Below are 22,539 nucleotides of genomic sequence, written 5' to 3' on the forward strand. Positions count from 1 at the left end.
CTTCCATCCACCTTCCACACCAAACATACTCACCTGAAGTATCAGAGACCCTAATTCGGTAGGTTTGGGGGTGAAGCCCAGAAAGCTATACTTTGGACACTCAGGCTGGGCAATTCCGATGCAGGTGGGCTAAGGGTGACACTCTGAGCAGCCCCACCCGACACTGCAGCCAAATGGATCTTTCTAAAAACACAGTCTGCTCACATCACACGCTTCCTTAGAACCCTTCAGTGTCTCTCATTACTTACAAGGTAAAAGCCAAGCTCTTTATCATAAAATACAATTCCATGGAGACGTATTTTCTCCCCCCAGCCCAGCTCATGCCTTCCTACTTACTCCCTGCATGCCCCAAGATTTGGCCAGAACAGCCTGGTAGACCAGCAGTCCCTGAACACACCGTGCCTTTTCCTCTCTCATGCCTTTACACCTGGGTGCCCCGTTCCCTCTGCCAGTTACCATCAGTTCCCCTATCTGTCCCTGGCCCTCCCGGAGGAGTTTCCCTTATCAGTCAACACCCCAGGTCTCTATTCCAACCTGGCAGACCTCTCTCTTCACAAAGCCCAGCTGGGGTCCACTGCGGAAAGAACAGGAGATTGTGTTTTTAATGAGGTAGTAAGCTAGGAGTGAATGGGCTGATACAGTTAGGGGGGCTCTGCACCCCCAGAGGCAACAGTGTCTGAGGAGGAGGGGAGAGGAGTTCAGACAGGGAGCAAGAAAGACCCCAGAGATAACTCTGCAACCATTCCAGCACCTTGCACTGACAGTAGCTTTTGAGACACTGAATATAGCTTTTGTTCCTGCTTGGAAACTTCCTGAATGTATTTGTATTTTCATTTTGTATGAGTCTGATATGTTAGTGCAAACTATAGGTAAATTAGTGTTTTCTTTCTTTGGTTCTAAAATGATCTCATTCAGTTAAGTGTTGCAAGGAGCAATGATTACATGTTCCTTGATTCTGTGAACACATCTGCCACTGGAATCCACAAAGGTTTACGGACTGTCTGTTCTGTGCCCGGTCCTGTGCCAGGCAAGGTGTTTGTGGGAGAGGAGGATGGGGCCGAACAACTAAAACAAAGCGGAAATGGACAGTGCCATTGGAGAGCTGCAAACATGTCTCCCACATGGCTGTGAGCAAAGGCCTTGGAGAAGCTTGACCTGGGTTGGCTGCACATACTTACTATCTGGGTGACCTTGGGCAAGTCACTTAACCTCTATGAGCTTCAGTTTCCTGGTGCTAATATTTCTTCCTAACAGGATTGTCAAAAAGACTGTCTTAATTTCTTAGTGCTGTCGTAACAAAATACCACCACTGGGATGGTTTAAAACAATGCAACTTTATTCTCAGTTCTAGAGGCTAGAAGTCCAAAAGCAAAGTGTTGGCAGGGCCATGCTCGCCCTTGGACTCTGGTCAGAATCTTTCCAGCCTCTTCCTAGCTGCCGGTGGTGGCCGGCAGTCCTTAGCATTCCTTGGTTTGCAGGTGCATCACTCCAATCTCTGCCTCTATAATCACATGGGTGTTCATCCCAGAATGGTCTGTCTTCATCTCTTCTTTGGATAAAGGAGACCAGTCACTGGGTTTAGGGCCGATTCTAACTGAAAGTGACCTCATCTTAACTCGATTACATCTGTAAAGATCTTATTTCCAAATAAAGTCCCATCTGTAGGAACTGGGGTTTGAACTTCAACATATTTCTTTCAAGGGACACAAGTCAACCCACAATAAGGACTAAATGAAATAATGCAGATGAAGGGCTTGGTGCACTGCCTGAATCACAGTAAGCACTCAACAGGCTGTCTGGTTTCAAGTGCTCTATCACGGACTATCTGTGTACACCTAGGCAAGTTTCTTCATGTCTCTGGGTCTCCTAGTAGACAGTACCTCCCTCATTGGACCATTGACTAGTCAATGAAATCACACATATAAAGCATTCAGAGTAACACCTGGCACCAAGCAAGAACTAAAAAATGTTCACAACTATTACTATAATTCTAATTTTAATCCTTCCCTTTACCCAACTTTCTCTTTACAGATGGAAGAGTTTAAAATTTGAGAGAGGGGCTTCCCTGGTGGCACAGTGGTTAAGAATCGCCTGCCAATGGAGGGGACATGGGTTCGAGACCTGGTCTGGGAAGATCCCACATGCTGCTGGAGCAACTAAGCCGGTGCGCCACAACTACTGAGCCTGCGCTCTAGAGCCCATGAGCCACAACTACTGAGCCCATGAACCACAACTGCTGAAACCTGCGTGCCTAGAGTCCGTTCTCCATAACAGGAGAAGCCACTGCAATGAGAAGCCCGCAACGAAGAGTAGCCCCCGCTCACTGCAACTAGAGAAAGACCCAACTCAGCCAATAAATAAATAAATTAATTAATTAAAAATAAATAAAATAAAAATTCAGAGATATCAGTAATGGGGATGTCATCTTGAAAAACTTAAAAAATAAATGTAATTCCTCTGCTTCACCCTCCTTCTCCCCCAAAAGACACACAATTGTTTCGACTCAAGAAGCATCATGTCTCCAGTAATATCTGAGGTAGGTAACTTCGCTCTTCACTGGAGCTTTGGAGAAGCTCCCCCTGGTTATAAGCATGGGTGTGGAGTCACACTCCTCAGTCACACCTGAGCATGTTTAGGTACATCTCGACATGGAGTCACACTCCTGGATGACACCTGGCCACCTGTGTCCCAAGGCAGAGGGCTTTTGTCTTGTGCCTACCAAACTTCCCAGCCCAGTGAGCTACAGACCCCACCATCAACTGACTAGCCTTGCACTTTATGAATCTCTTGAGGGTAGTAAGGGCTACCTCAGTAGACCTGAAACCTAATATTACATCTTCTCTGGAGTGAGAAATATTATTTTACAAGTGGAAGGCTTCCAGATGTGATCTTTCACATTCTTCCCAGAGGTGACACGGCCCTAGGGCATAGTGGGCAGTGAATGAACACTTTTTAGTTGATTAACTGGCACAAAAACATACCCCAAGTTACATTAAAGCATACTTTAACATCAAAGGAATAATTTCAAGGTCACAAAACTAGTAAGTCAGAGGATTTCTTTAAATACACTTAAATCTCGGAATTAGAACTATGGACATGCCTTCCCTTGCCTGGTAGGCATGTAAAGGGTAATTGTTTTGATTATGAGGAAGTCAACCAGGACAGCCTTAATAAACTAAATTATTTATGAGGTACAAGCACATAGTTCAAATGTGTGTGTGTGTATTCCTATTAGGACGTCTTATTTTTATACTCAAAGGCATTTACTTTAGAAGAAGACACAAATAGAACATACTTATTGCAGTAGAAGAAAATAAGTTGAAAATTTATTAGACCTTTCTATCAGAAACAGAGTATCCCCCATTTTCAAATAAGAATATTACATCTGTAGGGTAGTTTTTGTTTTCATATTGATATTCTATTTATAGTCTATATATGATGGATAACTTTATTTATTAATAGCTATTCTATACCTACACATACCCAAACTGGTTAAAAATGAGCATTGTCTGCTACATAATTTAAATATGGGTAACTATGCTTTGTCCTGATAATATATAAATATTTAATCCTTTAATTTACAGACTTACTTAGGAACAATTTGAGAAGGAAAAATTGAGTTTAATGTACTAAATTTATTATATTGGCTGATACAATATGCACATTTGAAAACATTTAGCCTCCTTATATTGAAAAGTCCTCCCCTTCTCACTACTTTTTTTACTTTTGCTATTTCAGTGCTTTACATTACTATCAATTATCTTATTCTTTTCTCTCGCTTTTTACTTTATTGTGATTTTGTAATTTTAGTAGGGAGTACAATGGAAAAAAAAGAAACAACAGCAGGTGGATTTAGAAAATGTATTCCTGATTATTGAAGTTAATAATTCTTTTGGCTGCCACTGCTATACAGAGTTGGTCCTGGGATTCTAACAAGGTTAATGGGAAGGAAGAGAAGGGGAACCAGATGGGAAGTAGAAAGATCTTGATTGTACTCAACTAGTGGAAGTCCCTGACAGTCCTTACACAGTCCCTGGTGTAAGCTCTCCATTTTCCATTTTGAGACAGTACATCCTTGTAATCAAGGGCATACTCTGGCTTTTCGATGCTTCATATCAGAAAATGTTTCTCATTATTTGGCAAACTTTCCACTTAGTAGATGGACCATCCTCATTGGTCCTGCAGGCAGAAAACCAGGAATGTACTGACTGTTGGCTGTTTTTCTAGAGCCACGTGTACCACTGGAGGTGTGCAAGCTGATGGAGATTTCAGAGAGTTAGCAGAATCCTGTAGACTGTGGTAAAGCTGCAAGGCTGCAGAACTCTGACTAATCAACACTTAAGTTACCGATTCCTGACTTGTGAATGCCCTGTGAATAATGAAGAACGGGTTGCACATTTTCTCCTCCTATTCTCACCTACTATAGGCGGCTCCAACCCTCATCTTGTAATCATAACCACTTGCAGGAGACAAGTTGACTTGGGGCACCTGCAGGTCACGTGAAAAGCTGTCTTCATATTTCTTTTTCTTTTCCAGTTCTTTCTAACATCTTAATGGACCTGACACCAAAGACCTACAGAACATGTTCCTCCTCCTTTTTAAATTCTTCAATTCTTTTGTGTGTGTGTGTGTGTGTGTATGTGGTAAAACACATATAACAAGAACTTCAGCATCCTTACCATTTTTAATATAGTTGAGTGGTAATGAGTGCATTCATAATGTTATGCCACCATCACCAACAATCCATCTCTAAAACTCTTTTCATCTTGCAAAACTGAAACTCTGTACCCATTAACAGTAACTCCCCACCCATACCCACCCCACACCAGCCCCTGGCAACCACAATTCTACTCTGTCTCTATGATTTTGATTATTCTAAGTGCCCCATATAAAAGGAATCATACAGCATTTGTCTTTTGCCCTCCTCCTTTTTTTCTACCTTTTCCAACTCCATTTAATCCACTTCAAATGCGATCTCTCTCATGGAAGAAGTCATTCTTTTTGACCCTCTTTCTTATCCTTTCCCTCTGGGAAAAAAATTATAAACCCTGCGCTGCCCTCCTTTCCCCTTCTTCATTCCATTTATAAGTCTCTCATTAAAAGAAAAGAAATAAAACTTACTGGGATAATAATTTTCTGAATCTTTCATGTTAGATACGAGTTTCAAAAGATAATTAACTATAACAACAGAACTACAGATGCCAACATCTAACATCTCTGAAATGGCCCGAAGTTCTTTACAAAAGCTCCATAAAAGTTTCAATTTAACTCTACTCATCTTAATTAAAATTATTTCCCCTCAACAAGAAATGTCTTTTAACTCACTTGTATTGCTTTTCCTGGAGGCTGATTCTCAGTATTCTAATAATTGTGTTTTTCTCTTTGTTCCATGGGAAGTGTGTAGATTTCAGCTGTGTTATGGGTTAAAGGGGTTTTTGAGGACTAGAGTCTGGGAACCAAATCATAACGTTTAATACTGATTCTCCAGGAGGGCATTCTAAGTTCCACACAGCTCCTGAGAAATGAACTTCTGGAACACAAGTCATTTATAAACTGGGGACTGAGTGCGTTACACACTTCCCACAGATTTTCATTGGTGACAGACAGCTGAAAGTTGTTGGCCTACTCAATGCCACAGGACACACACTGAACAATAAAACAAGCAGAAAAGCACTGCACAGCAGCCAAGCATATCCTCTAGACCCCCTGCTGGAGTATACGACCAACAGAGCTCGACTCAACTAGTCAGTATGCTGAACCTATAGGGGTTCCATAAACACTCCATGACTTTGAACAGCCATGTGTGGTTTTTTTTTGACACATTATCTCTCACTGCATGTTAAAGAAATGTACGTTTCACTGTGGCACATATAGACTTTGAAAACCTCAGGGGAGTGGGCACTGAAGTTGAAAAAGTTTTCCAAGAGAGCAAGTCAGAGCTATAGAAATTAGCTTGGAGCTGAAGCCAACTGGCTAATTGTATTATTCAGCAGAAGCTACTAACAGAGGGATATCAGAAGCCATTAAAGAGCTGCAAAACAGAAAGTAAAAGAAACTCCCAACTCTTGCATAAAACCCCCATTTAAAGATAACATACTAGCGGATGATCCAAGGAGTCTCAGAGATGGAAATGCTGATAGGAGTTCTGATCTGAATACAGACAGGCAAAGAGCAATTGAGATCAAGTTATTATCAGGGCAACAGACACCTTAACCAGTGGCCTCCTTTTTTCTCCGCAAAGGTCTGTGTAAGACTGGAGGCAGCCTGCCTTGGTTGGGGAGCCTGGAGATCTGCCCTTTTGCAATTAATGGGGAAGAAACAAAGTGGCTTTTATTGATTTCTGTTTGTTTGCGGCCAAGCCATTTGTCACATGGAACATTAACTCTGTCTCCAAACTCTTTGAACACTTAGAGCCACTTCCACATTATTTGGCATTTAACTCTCTGCAGTCTGTTCCTTGAACACTTGGTGCATGCAAATGTGGCCTCCTCATTAGGGTCATAAACAACCTAAAGGGGAGTAAATTCACTTGTACTTTATTAGGATCTCCCATAACACCTACACACTGCTGGGCACAGAGTGGGTATCTGATCAACACAGCTTGATTAACTCACAGGATAAGGCCCTCACATAGAGTCACAAGCACTGAAGCAATGCCAACTCTACATGCTAATCTCAGCCCAAATTCCCAGGAAGAGCATTGATGGAGAATGTAAGCTGGGCAGTTACCAGGAGCCGCATTAGAGTAGGGAAATCTTGAATCCTATGTATAGGGGAAACTGCCTACTACCTAGAGACTGCAAGTTCCTCGGGAGCAGGGGCTATGTTTTGTTCCCTACCCAGCACCTAGTAGGGGCTCAAAAAATATATGCTGAATGAATGAAACACCTATGAAACCAAGTGTCTCCTCTTTAGTCTCTTGGATTAGTTGTCCCACATTTTGTGTTTTTCTTCATTCATTCTTTATAACCAATCCACAAAAGTGAAGGTGACTCTAGAAAACAAATCAACATGGCACCCACTCAGGTGTGAACCCCCTCTAGGGCTCGCCCAAGGGGTGTTGGGAGTGGGGAGGTTGAGGATCAAGGAGGGAGGCCACTGGCCTGATAATCGCAGGTCTGGGGCTTGCTGTGGAGGGACAAGAGCTGCTCTCCTTGAGAGAAGTGGCCGGATGTCAGATTGAGCTCTTGGCAGCCCCCAGGCAGTGGAATGCTGCTCTGCGTGGTCCCCGTCTGGCTGGCAGCTTCCTGCCAGGGAGGACTGCCAAGCGGGTGGTGACAGCTGTGCAGTGCACAAATCTCCTAGGTTCTTTGGTGCACTGCCATCTCTGACTTGCCTTTCTGCTACTTGTGGGAAGTAGCTGGGAAGTTCTGATCCCATTTTCCATTGGCTTTCATTTTTCAGCAGGATACCTATCTTATCTTTTAAGATGGGAGTCACTGGAAGATGGCCTTTAGCTCTGCTGCTCAACATGAAGCTATTGATTCTGTGTAGAAACGAGAACTATATTCCACTCTGTTTTGAATGAAACGGTTGGTTTTCACTGTGGCCACGTGACTACACTTGTTTACAAGACTTTTTTTACAATAATTGACATCTGTCATAGAATACCACTAGGAGAAACCACCTATCTGGATAACTTAGAAAAATTAAAGATAGCCTTTTAGCTATTTTTGAAAAAGAAATTTCAATATCTTAATGGTTATTATTTGGAATGTTTATACCTTAAGGGATTTTGATAGAGGACTATCTTTTTATATATTCTCTTAAAGCAGCTATCTTTTCTTAAAGTTGCTGACACGTGGACTCAATTTTCCATCAGGAGATGCAATAAATGTTAACTTAGATTCTTTTCTGCATTCAAAGATGAAAAGTTAAAAGTGAAATTTCAGACATTACCTTTCAGCATCATTCGTCCGGTGGATCCTCCAAAAGAACTGAGAAGGCTACTTCTTGCTCCTAAAGATGTGGTGGCTTCTAGCAGAGAGCCGGTGATGTACTGAGATATGGAAGTCCTTTGGAGGGTGGCACGATACTCACAAACAGTGTCTTGGACACATTGCTTTAAGCACGGACCAATGCTAATCCTTTCATGGGCTGTCTCGGAGGCTGGGAGCTTTGTGAAGAAATGGAGAAGAGATCTAATTGTCTCTTCTGTTTCTTCTCCCCTTCTCACTGCACTGTAGATCTGTGAATAGCACAAAGTACAGGAAGTATTAATCTAGTTTCTTAGAAAAGCAAATTAACTTGTTGACAAAATGCCAAGATGACTTATTAAGAAAGAAGGCTCAGTCGCTCTAAGTGCAAACACTCGTGAACACTGGACTCATGCATTAACCTGAACATTCTACAGACACCATTTATTTGGGAAAACTATGTGTAGTTATGAAATGGGCCATTCAAACAAACTTGCTATCAAACAGAGCACTTACAACTTGTACGAACCAAAAATATATTCAGCTCAAATTTCTTCTCCTCCTCAGCAGAATAAAGCTCGTCTAGCGGGACAAGGGCAAACCTTTCCTTTTTGTCCTCCTGGATCCTCCTGAGTGACTCTCCCAGATCTATCTCCAAGGAACACTGCAGACTGATTCACGAGGAATCTTCCCTCCATGCTCAAAATGAAGTAAGGATGAGACGGTTAAGGGACAGGAGAACATCTACATTTCTCTCTCGGGCGTAATCCTTCAATCTGTCACCTTGGATCAAAGTCTTTGAATACTTTTTCCATATCCAATGAGTTGACAGATCCTGCCCGCTTTTCCTCCTCTGTCTTTCCTTCTGTCTCTGCCACTATCCTGACTTCCTCTTTCCCTCATCATCTGAATTCACCAAGAATTATCTCAAGGAGGTTGGATTATTAGGACAGTCTCCCAGCCATAATTCCAATCCATTCCAATACAGTCGTTCAACAGGCATTTATATAGATCTGTTCTGCGAGAAGCACTGAGATAAAAGATGTGGGGCATGTACAAAGAGTAACACACCTCTTGTGCTACAGGACTTCACAATCTAATTTAGAAGATGAGACCTGAAAATTATGAGGTTTGACATTATTTCTGGGAGGTTTGGGGTTTTGTCAAGGTCTCTGGGAAGCCAGAGCCTTCTGGGTAGTGTATAAGTGACAGGGAAGACCAATAACATGGGGTGAGTTAATCCAGCTTTCTGATGGTGGAATAAAGGTTTTACTGTATCGTGTTGTCTCCATCATGTCACTTTGAGCACCTTGCCTTGGTTGACTTGTCATTCATTCATTATATCAATGTTTATATACCAGTTATGTGTCAGACCTGGGTAAGTGAGACAGCTTCTCCCCTCAAAGAGTTCACAGTTTAATAAGGAAGACAGATAAGCAAAAAGCTCATAGGAGGGTGGAAATTAAGGTCACCCCCTCTGTTGACACCAGTGAGTGGCCAGGGAAGGGAAGACCCTTGTATGCCCTCCAGACCCTGCATGCACCCTTGTGATGCTGCACACTCCAAATCTCACCTTAACTAGAGCCCTTGGGTACTCAAAATGACCCCTGTTGAGCTGTGCTCAGTCCTTATGAGACACTAGAATGTACCCAGAATTCCCCCTGATATTCAAACTGTGCTGACACCCTAACTAGAGTTCTACTCTGCCTTCCTCTGCCTACTGGTATATACTTGCTACTTGAAGGCAGACTGCAGATTCTTTAGCTTTAATTCTCTGTCATTAAATTTCTGGTGGCCAGTGTGGCCACAGAGACGGTGTGCTGGGACAGAAATAGCCCAGGTTTGGGGTCAGGTATATGGGATGCCTTGACCAGCCAGAGAGGATACTAATTGCCCCTTCCTAGAGATGGTGTGGGATTCACCCTGACAACACATATAAAGTGCTCAGTCTAGTGTCTAGAAATGGCACCCATTACTATTGAGCAAGATGAGAACAGACTCTATCCTCAAGGATCAGCAGGTGGCCGTTTAACAACAGAGCACAGTCGATGAAAGTCACTGTGATGGGGTTATACCCTTGCTCTTAGGTGCTGCTGGATAATATCCTCCTAACCTTATTTGGGTGTATTGTGAGGACAAATGGGGGTAGAGAGCTGCAGAGCTCAGGATGTGATTTTCTTCTCTCAGCTCCAAATCATACAAGCGATCTCCAACACACTAAGTCTCGAGACAGTCCTTCAGAAGTAAATGTTCTAAACATTCAGGGAAGAGAACCCACTATGAGATTTGATAGCTGAAGAAGGATTCAGAGGGAAAGAAGATTTAAGCTGTGCCTTGGAAGACAGGCATGGCTCTAACTGGGGCAGCTGGGGGAGGCAACTCACATGGTAAGTAAAGGTGAAGAGGTTGGAACAGTGAATGTGTCCTAAGGACAGTGCGCAGAGCAGGTATTAAGAGCAGGGAGTGAGTGTAGGGAAATAACTGGGAAACTGGAAAGGTCAGTTGGCCTGATAGAGGAGAGCCTTGAATGTCAAGCAAAGAGGTTTAATCCATCAGCGGTGGGAAAGCGTTCACTTTTTTGCTTGTCTATTTGTTTGTTTTCAGCAGAGGAATGACCCTAAAAAGGTTTTATTTTACAAAGACTAACATGCTGTTGGTTCCTAGTTGCCAATGTGTTGACCCACTTTCTTTACTTGCCAAGCTGCTCCGTTGGCTCATTATGGCCACACTCATTACCCGATGTGCTCCAGATTCCATCCCATGCCTTCAGAGAGTCCCAATGTCTCATTCAGTCCCTTATCGATCTTTCCCAAAGTGTCTTCCTCAAATCATTAGACCTAGATGAACTGCATGAAATAAGGACTCCTTGATCATGGAAGTTTGAAAAACTCAGCATGTATTTCTACTTTTGAAGACTTACATTGCTTATTAAAATATTAACAACAATTAAAAGGGTCAGAGTAAAGAAATCTATTTTATTTTGTTGAACTGAATGTTTTGAGTATTTCTCATGTTATCTGACCATGGATTTTTGTTAAAGAACATAGCCTGCGAATGCAGCACTGTATGGAATAATTTGCTCTAATCTAATGGCCGTTTCTTATTCTCATGTCCTTGACCTCTGTGGAATCTCTGAAATAGACCATCACCCAGCTTTCTCGAAGTCCTGCCTCTCTTATCATTTCAGTGCTCCATCTTTGCCTTATACTTATTTTTAAAAATTAATTAATTAATTTTTGGCTGCGTTGGGTCTTTGCTGCTGCACGGGCATTCTCTAGTTGCGGTGAGCGGGGGCTACTCTCCGTTGCGGTGCGTGGGCGTCCCATGGCGGTAGCCTCTCCTGTTGTGAAGCACAGACTCTAGGCGCGCAGGCTTCAGTAGTTGTGGCACGCAGGCTCAGTAGTTGTGGTGTATGGGCTTAGCTGCTCCGCAGCATGTGGGATCTTCCTGGACCAGGGATCAAACCCGTGTCCCCCACATTGGCAGGCGGATTCTTAACCACTGCACCACCAGGGAAGCCCCTGCCTTATTCTTATTAAAGGTTTCCTCCTCAGGCCCTTAGGACAGCTGTGATACAACAGAGAGATGCCAACAAACGTCTAATGTAGGGGGTCAACAATTGGCTGGTGAACCGTGGGCCAGGTTCACCCAAGGGACCTGCTTCATTTGACACACACCATTTTAAAATCAGGAAAGTTTATATACACATCTGAAGTTAGAGCATCATCTGAAAAACGGAACAATCTGGCAACACTGAGCATTTCCATGAGTTCTCAGGTTAGTGTCAGTCCCCATCACTCTCTAGTGAGCACACCTGGCCAATTATCTGGTCACCATTAGTATATGTGTTTGTGACACTTGCTTTAATGGGATATCGATATGGAGGTAGATACATACAATAAACCTGTACTGAGTTCCTCCAATCTGTCCTCTGTGTGCTCTTGCCTGTGCTGGTTTCTGAGAATACAGAGAGAAAGCCATGGCCTCTACTCTTAAGGGCTGCTGCAGCTCACCTGCAACATATATAAATGTTATGTATATATTAAGTAATTGTTCAGCATTGCTATCAGCTGTTTCCAAGCCCTCAAACTTGTCTGAAGAAATAAGAGAGGAAGAGCTCCCAGAATAAAGCTCTGAGCTGCCATCACTACTGCTAACACCCCATCCACGAAGAATCAGAAAGATAGCTAAGGTTCTACCACCATCTGGACTAAAACATGTCATTCATATCAATACTGGATGAACTGAATTCAAAGTGCTTGTTGGAAAAATGCTGAAATATGGATGAAGTGGTGGTAGATATGGCAGTGCTCAGGGTACATGTTAAAAATAGGCTATAACCTCTTATTAGATCATCCAGTTAAAAAAAAGAAGCAATTGTGGAAAATCCCATATACATAGAATGGGAAGAGGAGGCAGTATAAAACAGTAATTATGAGTGTTGTTCTAGAGTGTTGGTTTGAGTCCTAGCTCCTCTGCTTCCCAGCTGTGTGACTTTGTATAATTTGCTTTCCCATTCTGTGCCTCAGTATGCTTTTCTCCAATAGGGGCATATAATAGTAGCTGCCCCATAAAGTTGTGGTAAGAATTACAAGCTTTTTTAAAAAAATTTTTTTATTTTTGGCTGTGTTTGGTCTTCGTTGCGGCGCACGGGCTTTCTCTAGTTGCTTCGAGCCGGGGCTGCTCTTTGTTCTGGTGCTTGGGCTTCTCACTGCAGTGGCTTCTCTTGTTGCAGAGCATGGGCTCTGGGCCCATGGGCTTCAGTAGTTGTGGCTCGCGGGTGAGCATGGGCTCTAGGCCCACGGGCTTCAGTAGTTGTGGCTTGCGGGCTTAGTTGCTCTGTGGCATGTGGGATCTTCACGGACCAGGGCTCGAACCCATGTCCCCTGCATTGGCAGGCAGATTCTTAACCACTGCGCCACCAGGGAAGCCCCAAAAATTACAAGCTTTGACAAACATAGTAACATGATTGGAACAGCCACTTAGTAAATGCTCAACAGATATTGGGGTTTTTTTTTTTTTTTTTTTTTGGTGGTACGTGGGCCTCTCACTGTTGTGGCCTCTCCCGTTGCGGAGCACAGGCTCCGGACGCGCAGGCTCAGCGGCCATGGCTCACGGGCCCAGCCGCTCCGCGGCATGTGGGATCTTCCCGGACCCGGGCACGAACCCGTGTCCCCTGCATCGGCAGGCGGACTCTCAACCACTGCGCCACCAGGGAAGTCCCCAGATATTGGTTTTTATGATGATGGCGATAAGGATGATGGTGGTAGACTAAAAAAATGGCCATGAATTATTTCTTTCATTAATTCCAGGCCAGTCTTGTGGTTTGCTTAACCAATGGGAATTTAGTAAACGTGTTGCAAGTGAAATCTTGTGTGTTGGAGCTTGCTGCTTTTGGGAATTCTGAGACAACTACCATGTGGAGAAGCCAGAGCTGGCTTGCTGGAGGATGAGAGACCATGGCCCAGTCACTCCTGTCACCTTTGCCAACAGCCTGCCAACAGGCAGACGCATAGTGAGTCCATCCTAGATCCTAGATCATCCAGGGGCTAGTCTACCCGCCATCATAGATATATGAGAGAGTCTAGCAAAGATCAGTTCATCCAGACGAGGAGAACCACCCAGCCAATTCACAGAAACATGAGCTAAATAAATGATTGTTGTAAAGGTCACTATGTTTTGGGAGTGCCTTGTTACACAGCAAAAGTTAACTTACATAATGATGATATGTTGGGCACAATAATGAGTATTTCCTTGCATGAGATTTGAATCCACACACTAGCCCTATGAGACTGATTCATTTCGCAGATGGGGACAGTAAGCCTACAGAGGTGGAGGAACACAGTCAGCTTTACACAGCTGATAAGAGGCTGAGCCAGGGTGGAAATTGTGTTTGTTCAACTCTGTAGTCCGGCTTTACCCATTGCATTAAACATGGTCACACCCAAAGCCCCAACAGTGGGATTCAAGAAAACATCATTATTTGGCAAGAGTTTTAAGTGATGTTAACATTGCCATTGCTATTGTTTTTGTTCATGATAATTCCTTTCATGATCACCCTAAATTACTTTGGAAAACAGTCAAGTTATGACTAATGAATGATCAAATATGTTTCCTTTATATGGAGATTTATAGTTTTAAATTACAAGATAAAAAAATATAAACTTTATCTCACTTGATTAATGTGGTAATAGAAGGTGCTGAAAACTAGAGACACTACTGCCCTATATGGGTCAATATCCTTTTTGAAATAAAATCAACACGTCACAACAAGGCATCTAACCTTGCTAAACAGATGTGTGTCCATCCCTTCATTCAATAATTGACTTATATTTATTGAACGTATACATTGTGCCAAGCCCAGTGACTTGGGGATCCAGCAGAGAGCAAAAAGAGCTTTATTTTAGTGGGGGAAGGCAGACAATAAACAAGTAGACCAAATAAGTTAAGTAAAAATTGCAGACTATTTTAAACAGTCAAGATATATTTCGGATACGGACTCTACAGGACTTGCTGAAGTCATTGGGAATGAGGAAAGGAAAGGAGTCAAGGTTTTTATAGTTGACCATTGTGGAGTTCTTAGAAATTATAAGATTTATACATATTTTTTAGATTCCACATATAAGTGATGACATACAGTATTTGTCTTTCTCTGTATGCATAGGGAATATAGCCAATATTTTGTAAAAACTTTAAATAGGGTACAATCTATAAAAATATTGAATCACTACGTTGTACACTTGAAACTAATATAAATATTGTAAATCAACTATACTTCAATAAAAAAAGATTTATATAGAGAGCTATAGATCAATGTTGCCAACAGTGCCCCTCATAGCACTTATGTTTAACCACCACTGTGAACTGTGAGTGGATCCTCTCCCTCGAATTATACTACTCCCATTATGGCAGGTGCTGTGTTTGAGCAGAATGACCTTGATATTATGATGTTACTTGCAGAAAAGCAAGCGATACTTAGATAACACTCAAGAAAACATTTGAAGTTCCTTGTGACTCAAGAACCCAGCACTGGGACATGGAGTTCAAACCCAAAACATAATAAAACAAACATCCAAGGCTGAAGAGAGCTGGGTAATTCAGAAGGAGTGCACTGAAAGGCATGAAGTAGCCAGACACACTGTGTCCACAGCACTCACCCAGGAGGAAAGCTCCTTCCTCTATACAGACAGAAAGGGCTTTGTCTTTACTTGACTTCTACTGGGGTCAAAGGGATACTTGACAAGGGGAGTCAATTTTGTACTTGTTCTGTTTCAAAAGCTATCTTTCTACGGTCAGAGCTATGGAAAATCATGACGTTCCAAAATCTGATGGCATATCTTCTGAAATCTTTCAGCAAGAAGGAGGCTTGTTACTTAGGTGTCCATTGACTCAATAATAATACTTGTAATCACTGCAACATTTATTGAGTGCTTAAAATGAAGCAGGCACTGAGCACTGAGATATGATTTCACTGAAACTCCAGAAGAGCTCTAGGAAGAGATCCCACTACTACCACCACATAAAAATAAGGAATTAATGTGCACACACCTGGGACTCTGCATCAGGACCCTCCATCTCTCAGCCAGTGCTGCTAACCACCAAACCAAACAGAGAATCCTATACTACAATTGTCAAAGAAACCACTTTTGAGAGAGGGGTAATTGTAGTAATGATCCTGCCACCTCTCTTTATTGTCTGTCTCCTCCCTCTAGAATGTCAGCTTCATATGGACTTTATTTCCTTTTTCATTGCTCTATCTCCAGGGTCTAGAAGTGTTTGGCATTATAGCTTCTCAATAAATAGTTCTTAATTGAATTAATGAATGTCTTATATATCTTCCCCAAGAAATTGGCTAGAATTCTCTAGGTTTTGGGGTCATGACTTTATTGGACTCATCTGAACCACAGGTGGCATTGCATTGTCACCTGTATTTGCTGAACACCAGATACACAGGTCACATGAAATGGCACCAGTTCTTTACAAAACACTCAGAATAGCTGTAGCCAGATGAGGATCTGATTGCTACTAACCAAACGTGATCTGTTCTGAGAAATTTACCAATAGTTTAATACTATTCCCTTATCATTTGCTGTTTGGCTTAGAGTTGAGCGTGTTTAATTAGATCTAGTCTCCATCTTGATTTTTCATGAAAACGATGACTTGGAAGGATAATGGGGCTTAAAAAAAAACAAGATACGGATGCGCATATTGACTTTCCTAACTCAGGTTAATTCAACAAATGTTGAGTTATAGTTACAGAGACTATGGCAGATGCTTGAGAACAATGATTTAAAAAAAAAGACAAACTCTGTCCTGTGACTGAAACCCACCCCTCTCTCATAGGTTTCTTATCTTTAACATGAAGGGGTCAACTAACATTATCCCTACATCCCTCTTAGTGTTACTGTTTGATGACCAATACTTCTCAGCTTTCTTAAATGGGGGGATGGAGGATATTAATTAACCTTAATTTTAATGATAATTTTGATCATCATTATTCTTGAATTTGGTGTATAGTTAGGGTCTCCAGTTTCCTTCTTACTTATCAGTGTTCTCCTTTAATATCAGTTGTCCTTTCTCACTAGTGACTATATATCTACTTCTAATAGCTCTCTTATCCTCCCCATAATGTGATTCTTAAAGTAGTCTGAGCTGGAAAAACAAATAATCATATCTATTTGAACTGTGTTAACTGAGAGTTAATAGGATGGGTAGGAACACAGGAGCCTCCCACATGGAATCAAGTGTGAGAGCTGTGGTTTGCAAACCCCTTTAACTGGTCTCATGGGCCCCTTTTCTAACTTCTGGAATCCAGAAGCAGTGTTCTAGATGGTTGTTTGATTTCCATCAAACAACTTCCATGCTGGAAGTTTGATTTCTGATGGATGTGTGTGTCTAAACAAAATACAATGGTGTAAGAACTGTCAACTTTCCTAAAGCGTCAACAAGAACAGTGAGGCTGCCGTGGGGTGGCGGGTGGTAGCTGAGGCAGCTTGGAGACCCGCGTGGTAGGTAGGGATGGGGAGGAAGATTTTGGTAGCAAGCTGTTGCTTCCTTTGCTCTTGACTCTACATTCTATTCAAGTGTCTATGTGGAGAATTCCATTCTACTGAGAATATTCAGACCATGCACGAGACGCTGACCAAAGACAGCTACAGAGAGCCAAAAATAAAAGCTTTGCTAATGCCAGGCCAACGAGCCCGAGCTATGCCACCGGATTCTGCAGGACGTTAAGTCGAAACTTTATCACTGCAGAAAACATTTAAGAAGGAATGTGAGGGGATGTCCCTCACAGTTGATAAGCTGGGAAGTTAGCGGCTGGAAATACCCTTCCACATAACTTCTTCCAGGCCACATTTACCCTTGCGTTCAGATTTTGCCTCCTTCATGCAGTCTTCTCCCAGCTCTAGCAAGAACTAAGCAGTATCTTTTCTGTGCTCCAATGGCCCCCATGCAAAACTCTATAGTGGCACTTTCTGTGGAGTGTGGAAGTCACTGCTTACTCCCCTTCCAGGCTGTCAGTTCCCCGGGGGGGGGGGGGGGGGGGGGGGGGGCAGGGGCATGTCTTTCCCCTCCACCCCGGTACAATTTATTTATTTACTTTTACTAATTTTTGGCTGCTTTACAATGTTGTGTTAGCTTCCATTGCACAACAAAATGAATCAGCCATACACACACAGATATCCCCTCCCTGTCATGTCTTGTTCAACATCTTGTCCCCAGCAGGCAGCACACAGCTTAGCACACTGCAGGCAGTGAAGGGAGGGGGCAGTGGAGAAAGAACTGAAGCCTTAGAGCCAAGTGCTCTAAGTGTGGTCCCCAGACTAACAGTAGCAGCATCACCTGGGAACTTGTTAGAAATGCATATTCTTGGGCCCCACCTCAGACCTACTAAATCAGAAACTCTGGGGTTGGGGCCCAGATATCTGTATTGTAATGAGCCCTCCAGGTGATCGTGATTCCTGCTGAAGTTTGAGAACCTGAGATTTTACGAGACCATGTTACCTTTCATCTCTGACTGCACTTCTCATATTATCCATCCCATAAACACGCATGTCTATGTTATCTTCCTTCTAGAATGGCAGGTCCTGAGGGCAGGGGTGAAGTCCTATCGTCTCTATATTCCCCAAAGCCCCTAGCTCAGAGTCCAGCACAGGGCCAGCTCAACAAATGCTAGTTGAATGAAGGGGCATCTCTTGGCAGAAATTCCCTCTGGCTGTGAATGTAACAGGCCTTTCTGAAATGATGCTTCTGGCTTAATATTTCCAAAGATGAATCATGTCTGATATACTAATTCTAATGGGAATTACCATACAGATGAATCATATTTGTAATGAGAAAACCTGGCTGCCAAGGAAGCCTCTTGAAAAAAAATCAAATCAGGACAAATGGATTATGTTGGGAGGCTTGTGATGTCGGGCTGTGAATTAGGCCGACAGAAGGGATTTAATGGCCTGAACTACCAGGCTCCCTGCAGCTCTAAGGAGCAATGGGTCAGTTAATGAATCACATGGGGACAAAGCCCCTGCAAGACAAAAACAAACTTCCACAAATCCTGTAGACTGTGGTGCCCTGGCTCAGAGGCTCAGGGGCAGTGCTCTTGCTAAGCTGTGCACGTGGGAAGCTGTGAGGGAAAGAAAGTTCCTGGAGTCCTGTGGCCCCAGGCTGCTGTGTCCACAGCAGGTGGAGGAGACCAAGGCCAACCTGTATGGCCAGGTTGTTTGATCCTGGGTGGCAAATGGATCCCTACTCACCTCGTCCAAGCTTCTAACTTCCCCTCCTCCGCCCAACTGAGAAGGATCAGTGTTGCCATCTGTCTTGATGGCTCCCAGAGGCCCCTTTCTGCCTGGGTCATTGCTTCTGGACCAAACAATACTACATTTCCTTCCTCTACTCTTTGCCTGAAGACTGCCTGAGGCTGACCTCCTGGAACATTCTGGTCTGACCACCAAAGGCGGGAGAGCAGAGCAGACGCCTTAGGGTGGAGAGGAAAGAGCCTGGTCTTTGCATCACACTGATCCTGTTGGACTCCTAGTGCCACCATCTAGTGGCAGTGGGAAAGCAACTTGTGTTTCTTTAATGGAGGTTATCACATGGTTGTTATAAACCAGGATTAAATGAGAAAAGATAGCTGTGGGTTCTCCAACTACACAGCCCTTGAGTATCCAAGTGGTCATAACAGCATCCATGCCTGAATCTTTAGAGGTCCAAGGACACGCCTGCTTGCCTGCAAGACCTGAGACAACTTCCTACCCTCAAGGAATCACCCCTCCTAGTTATTCACTGGTGGTCCCAAGGTTGTGGAGCCTCTTCTGTGCTCAGATGTAAGTTTGCCCAGCCTCCCGCATGTGAACTCATGTGCAGATGTCCGTGTGTTTTCTAGTCCACAGCTCCATGAACAGCCAGACTCTGAACTCAGTTTTGGGCTAGTGCACCCACTATGCTATAAGTGCAAAGCCTTATCACAGCGCTCATTTACACAGGTGGCATTCAATAAGTGGGAGCTTATTAATCCTTCTGGTTAATATGAGAGTTATAGCATGAGTCCTCTCTCACCTCAGGTTTCTTCCTTCCTCTCACTTCTCCGCTCTCTTCTTTCTCTCCAGGTTGCTCCTGGAGGTGTTTTCTCCAACTTTCTCTGGGTCCCCATGGCTTCTTCACTCAATTTTTTTATTCTTCCCCATGTTCATGTCTCCCACTTTGCTTTTTTACACTTTGTTTCTTCTTATTATTCTTATTACTCCTATTCCATTTTTCCTTACTCTGTTCTGATCTTCCCATCTTCCTCACTCGCTCTCCTTGTCTTCCCTTTATCTCCATGGCTCACCTCTCTCCTCCACCCCCATTTTTTTCACACCCCCTTTTGATCTGGATCCTTTGAGCTTCAGTTCCGTGGGCAAAGGAAGAAGGTGGGAATAAAGGAGGAGTATTGACTAGGAGGATCTGCAAACTGAGACCATCCTCTAATTGTGAGTGGACAGGTGTTTGTCATTATTGAATGCACAGTGTTTCTTCTACCAGAAAACTGCAGTGCTTTAATTCTTGAAAGTCCCTTCTTTGATGGGAGTTAAGCAAATGGTCAATGGAGAGGAGCTACGGACATTCCTCCCCCACATCCCCAAAAAACAGGAACGCAGTAGTTGAGACAACACTGGACCCACCCTCAGCAACAGGACCCAATGTAAGCTGGCCTTGCTTAGTTGAGCTGGCTGCAGGCATGATGACACCCACTTCAGAGCCTCATGCTATCAAGAAGACTGGATAGCTGTTTAGAACAAGCAGTACAGACTCTCAGCTTTCATCCGAGGGTAGAATCAGGCTTAACAGCCAGTTAGTGAACATACGTCAGGCAGAGCAAATGGACTAGGTAGCAATGGGTGGATAGAGACCACCAGGTCTCCAGGAGCTGGAGTCGCCATGAGCTCAGTCAGGTCACGAGGCAGCCTTGGGAGGGCCTCAGGCAGGGGCGCTCACCCAGGGGAATCCTCCGGGAAGCTTGGACTGGCATCCAGTGCAGACACGGACAAAGTCTCTGGCTACACTTTAATTTCTGAAGGGGAAGAAATCTATGCCTACGAATATCTTCCTTGTTTGGACACCATTCATTCATTCACTCAACTAATATTAACTAAATGTGTACTTTGTGCCAAATAGCATGCCAGAAGCTGGAGACAAAATGATGAATGAAACTGTTTTTGTCCTCAAGAAAGTTACAAGTATCAGGGGAGGTAGACCAGAATGTGGGCAATTCTATCACAGCATGTGATTCTGCAATAGTGTGAATACAAGGTGCTTCAGGAACACAGAGGAAGGTCATAGAAGGTCACAGAAGGTTTCTCCTAGAAGGTAACATCTAGACACAACCTACAGATAATAAGACTTCGCCAGGCAAAGGTGAGGCCAGAGTAAGATAAGAGAGAGGAAAATGTTCCAAACAGAGGGAGTAGTATGTGCAAAGTGGCTCCTATGGCTGGAGCTAAGAGAGTAGGCAACGAGACTGGGGAGATAAGCAGGGTCCTTCTGAGTCTTTACAAGTGGTTGCAATTCTAGCCCAGAACTATTTCCTCTCACAAATATTTTCTAAGCTAACTACCATGGAAGTACCTTCAATAGAAAAAAAAAAAGGTTTACATCTAGAGGGTTATATCTCCTATGCCTGGGGACATCCAACACCCCTTTAGGGGTATCATGCTAAATACTAAGGATGCAACAACAAACATGACCCAATCTCAGCTCTTAAGTCACCAAAGGGATAGAGATGATCACTTTCAAGATTTCTTTTTTTAAAAAAATTTATTTATTTATTTTTGGCTGCGTTAGGTCTTCGTTGCTGGGCGCGGGCTTTCTCTAGTTGTGGTGCCTGGGCTTCTCATTGCGGTGGCTTCTCTTTTTGCACAGCACGGGCTCTAGGCGCGTGGGCTTCAGTAGTTGTGGCACAGGAGCTCAGCAGTTATGGCGCACGGGTTTAGTTGCTCCGCAGCATGTGGGATCTTCCTGGACCAGGGCTCGAACCCATGTCCCCTGCATTGGCAGGCGGATTCTTAACCACTGTGCCACCAGGGAAGCCCCTAAGATTTCTTATAATGTGGTGGTTTCCTTGTTATTAATAAAAACCGAAAGGAAGGGATGAAGTGCCCAACATACATGCCAACATGGACTAGGAGAGACCATGGATGGACTTCATACCCACAGTGTAACAGTGACAGAGGCATCCCTCTGGGTGGGTGGCAGGTTAAGACTTTTCCTGTCTAGTTGGAAGTGTGGAGACAGAGATGGGAAGGCTCTGAAGGAACTGTCGCCTTCCTCTCTACCTTTGGAAGATAGCAGTGGAAAGGTAAGTCTTCAAGAAGGTTCCAAAATATTGGGAACTACAAAAAAGTAAACAGGTGATGGCATTAGAATTGTACTCAAGTTCGTGGGAAGAGTCAGGGACACTGTCTATCCCCAGACAGAGAACTTCTGTCCTGTTACAGAGGCTCTCAGCTACTTGCACATCTGAGCACATATGTTCAGCAGTAAGATTATACAGAGAAACTGAAGGTCAAAGACAACAGTTCAGGGACTTCCCTGGTGGTCCATTGGGTAAGACTCCATGCTCCCAATGCAGGGGGCCCGGGTTTGATCCCTGGTCAGGGAACTAGATACTGCATGCTGCAACTAAAAGAGCCCGCACGCCGCAACGAAGATCCTGAGTGCCACAACGAAGACCGGGCGCAGCCAAATAAATAAATAAACATTAAAAAAAAAAAAAAAAGACAACAGTTCAGAGGGCTCAAGAGTGTGGGAAAGTCGTCACCTCCCACCTCACTTGTGCCTACCCTGTAGCCATATAAAAAAGCTATGGTTATCCTGGGCTGCATTCCAAAGAACTCCATGGATATCATTAAAAAAAGAAAAAAAGAGGAAAAACCCTAAAGTTGATGAAAACTGAGGGTTACAGTCATATTAAAGAAAAAAAGGCTTCTAATTTACATTCCAAAAATAAGGCATTTTGGCCCTTACATTTTGTCATTTAAAAAGCCTGTTCTGTTGTCTCTACTGAGCTTAAGGCTTTTCTTGGCTATCAAAACAAAGAGGTCTTTTGTTGACAGAAACAGGCGACAGTGTTTTGGTGAAAAGATTA

At 43.4% G+C, this 22,539-nt stretch overlaps 1 protein-coding gene across 6 annotated transcripts in view; it reads right to left on the bottom strand.

Annotated features, from left to right (window-relative positions):
* PLCE1 (phospholipase C epsilon 1) overlaps positions 1-22,539 on the bottom strand; it is a 316,408-nt gene that overhangs the window by 151,933 nt on the left and 141,936 nt on the right. For all 6 annotated transcript variants that reach the window (XR_014326723.1, XM_082854106.1, XM_082854109.1 and 3 more), the window contains exon 3: positions 7,900-8,188. Coding sequence is in view for 5 of the 6 variants with exons in the window: in XM_082854106.1 (XP_082710232.1) it covers positions 7,900-8,188 (289 nt within the window). In the remaining variant the exon portion in view is untranslated. The remainder of the gene's footprint in view (positions 1-7,899; positions 8,189-22,539) is intronic.

The sequence above is a fragment of the Leucopleurus acutus genome, assembly GCF_964270905.1.
Source record: "Leucopleurus acutus genome assembly, chromosome: 14".
NCBI classification, from domain to species: domain Eukaryota; kingdom Metazoa; phylum Chordata; class Mammalia; order Artiodactyla; family Delphinidae; genus Leucopleurus; species Leucopleurus acutus.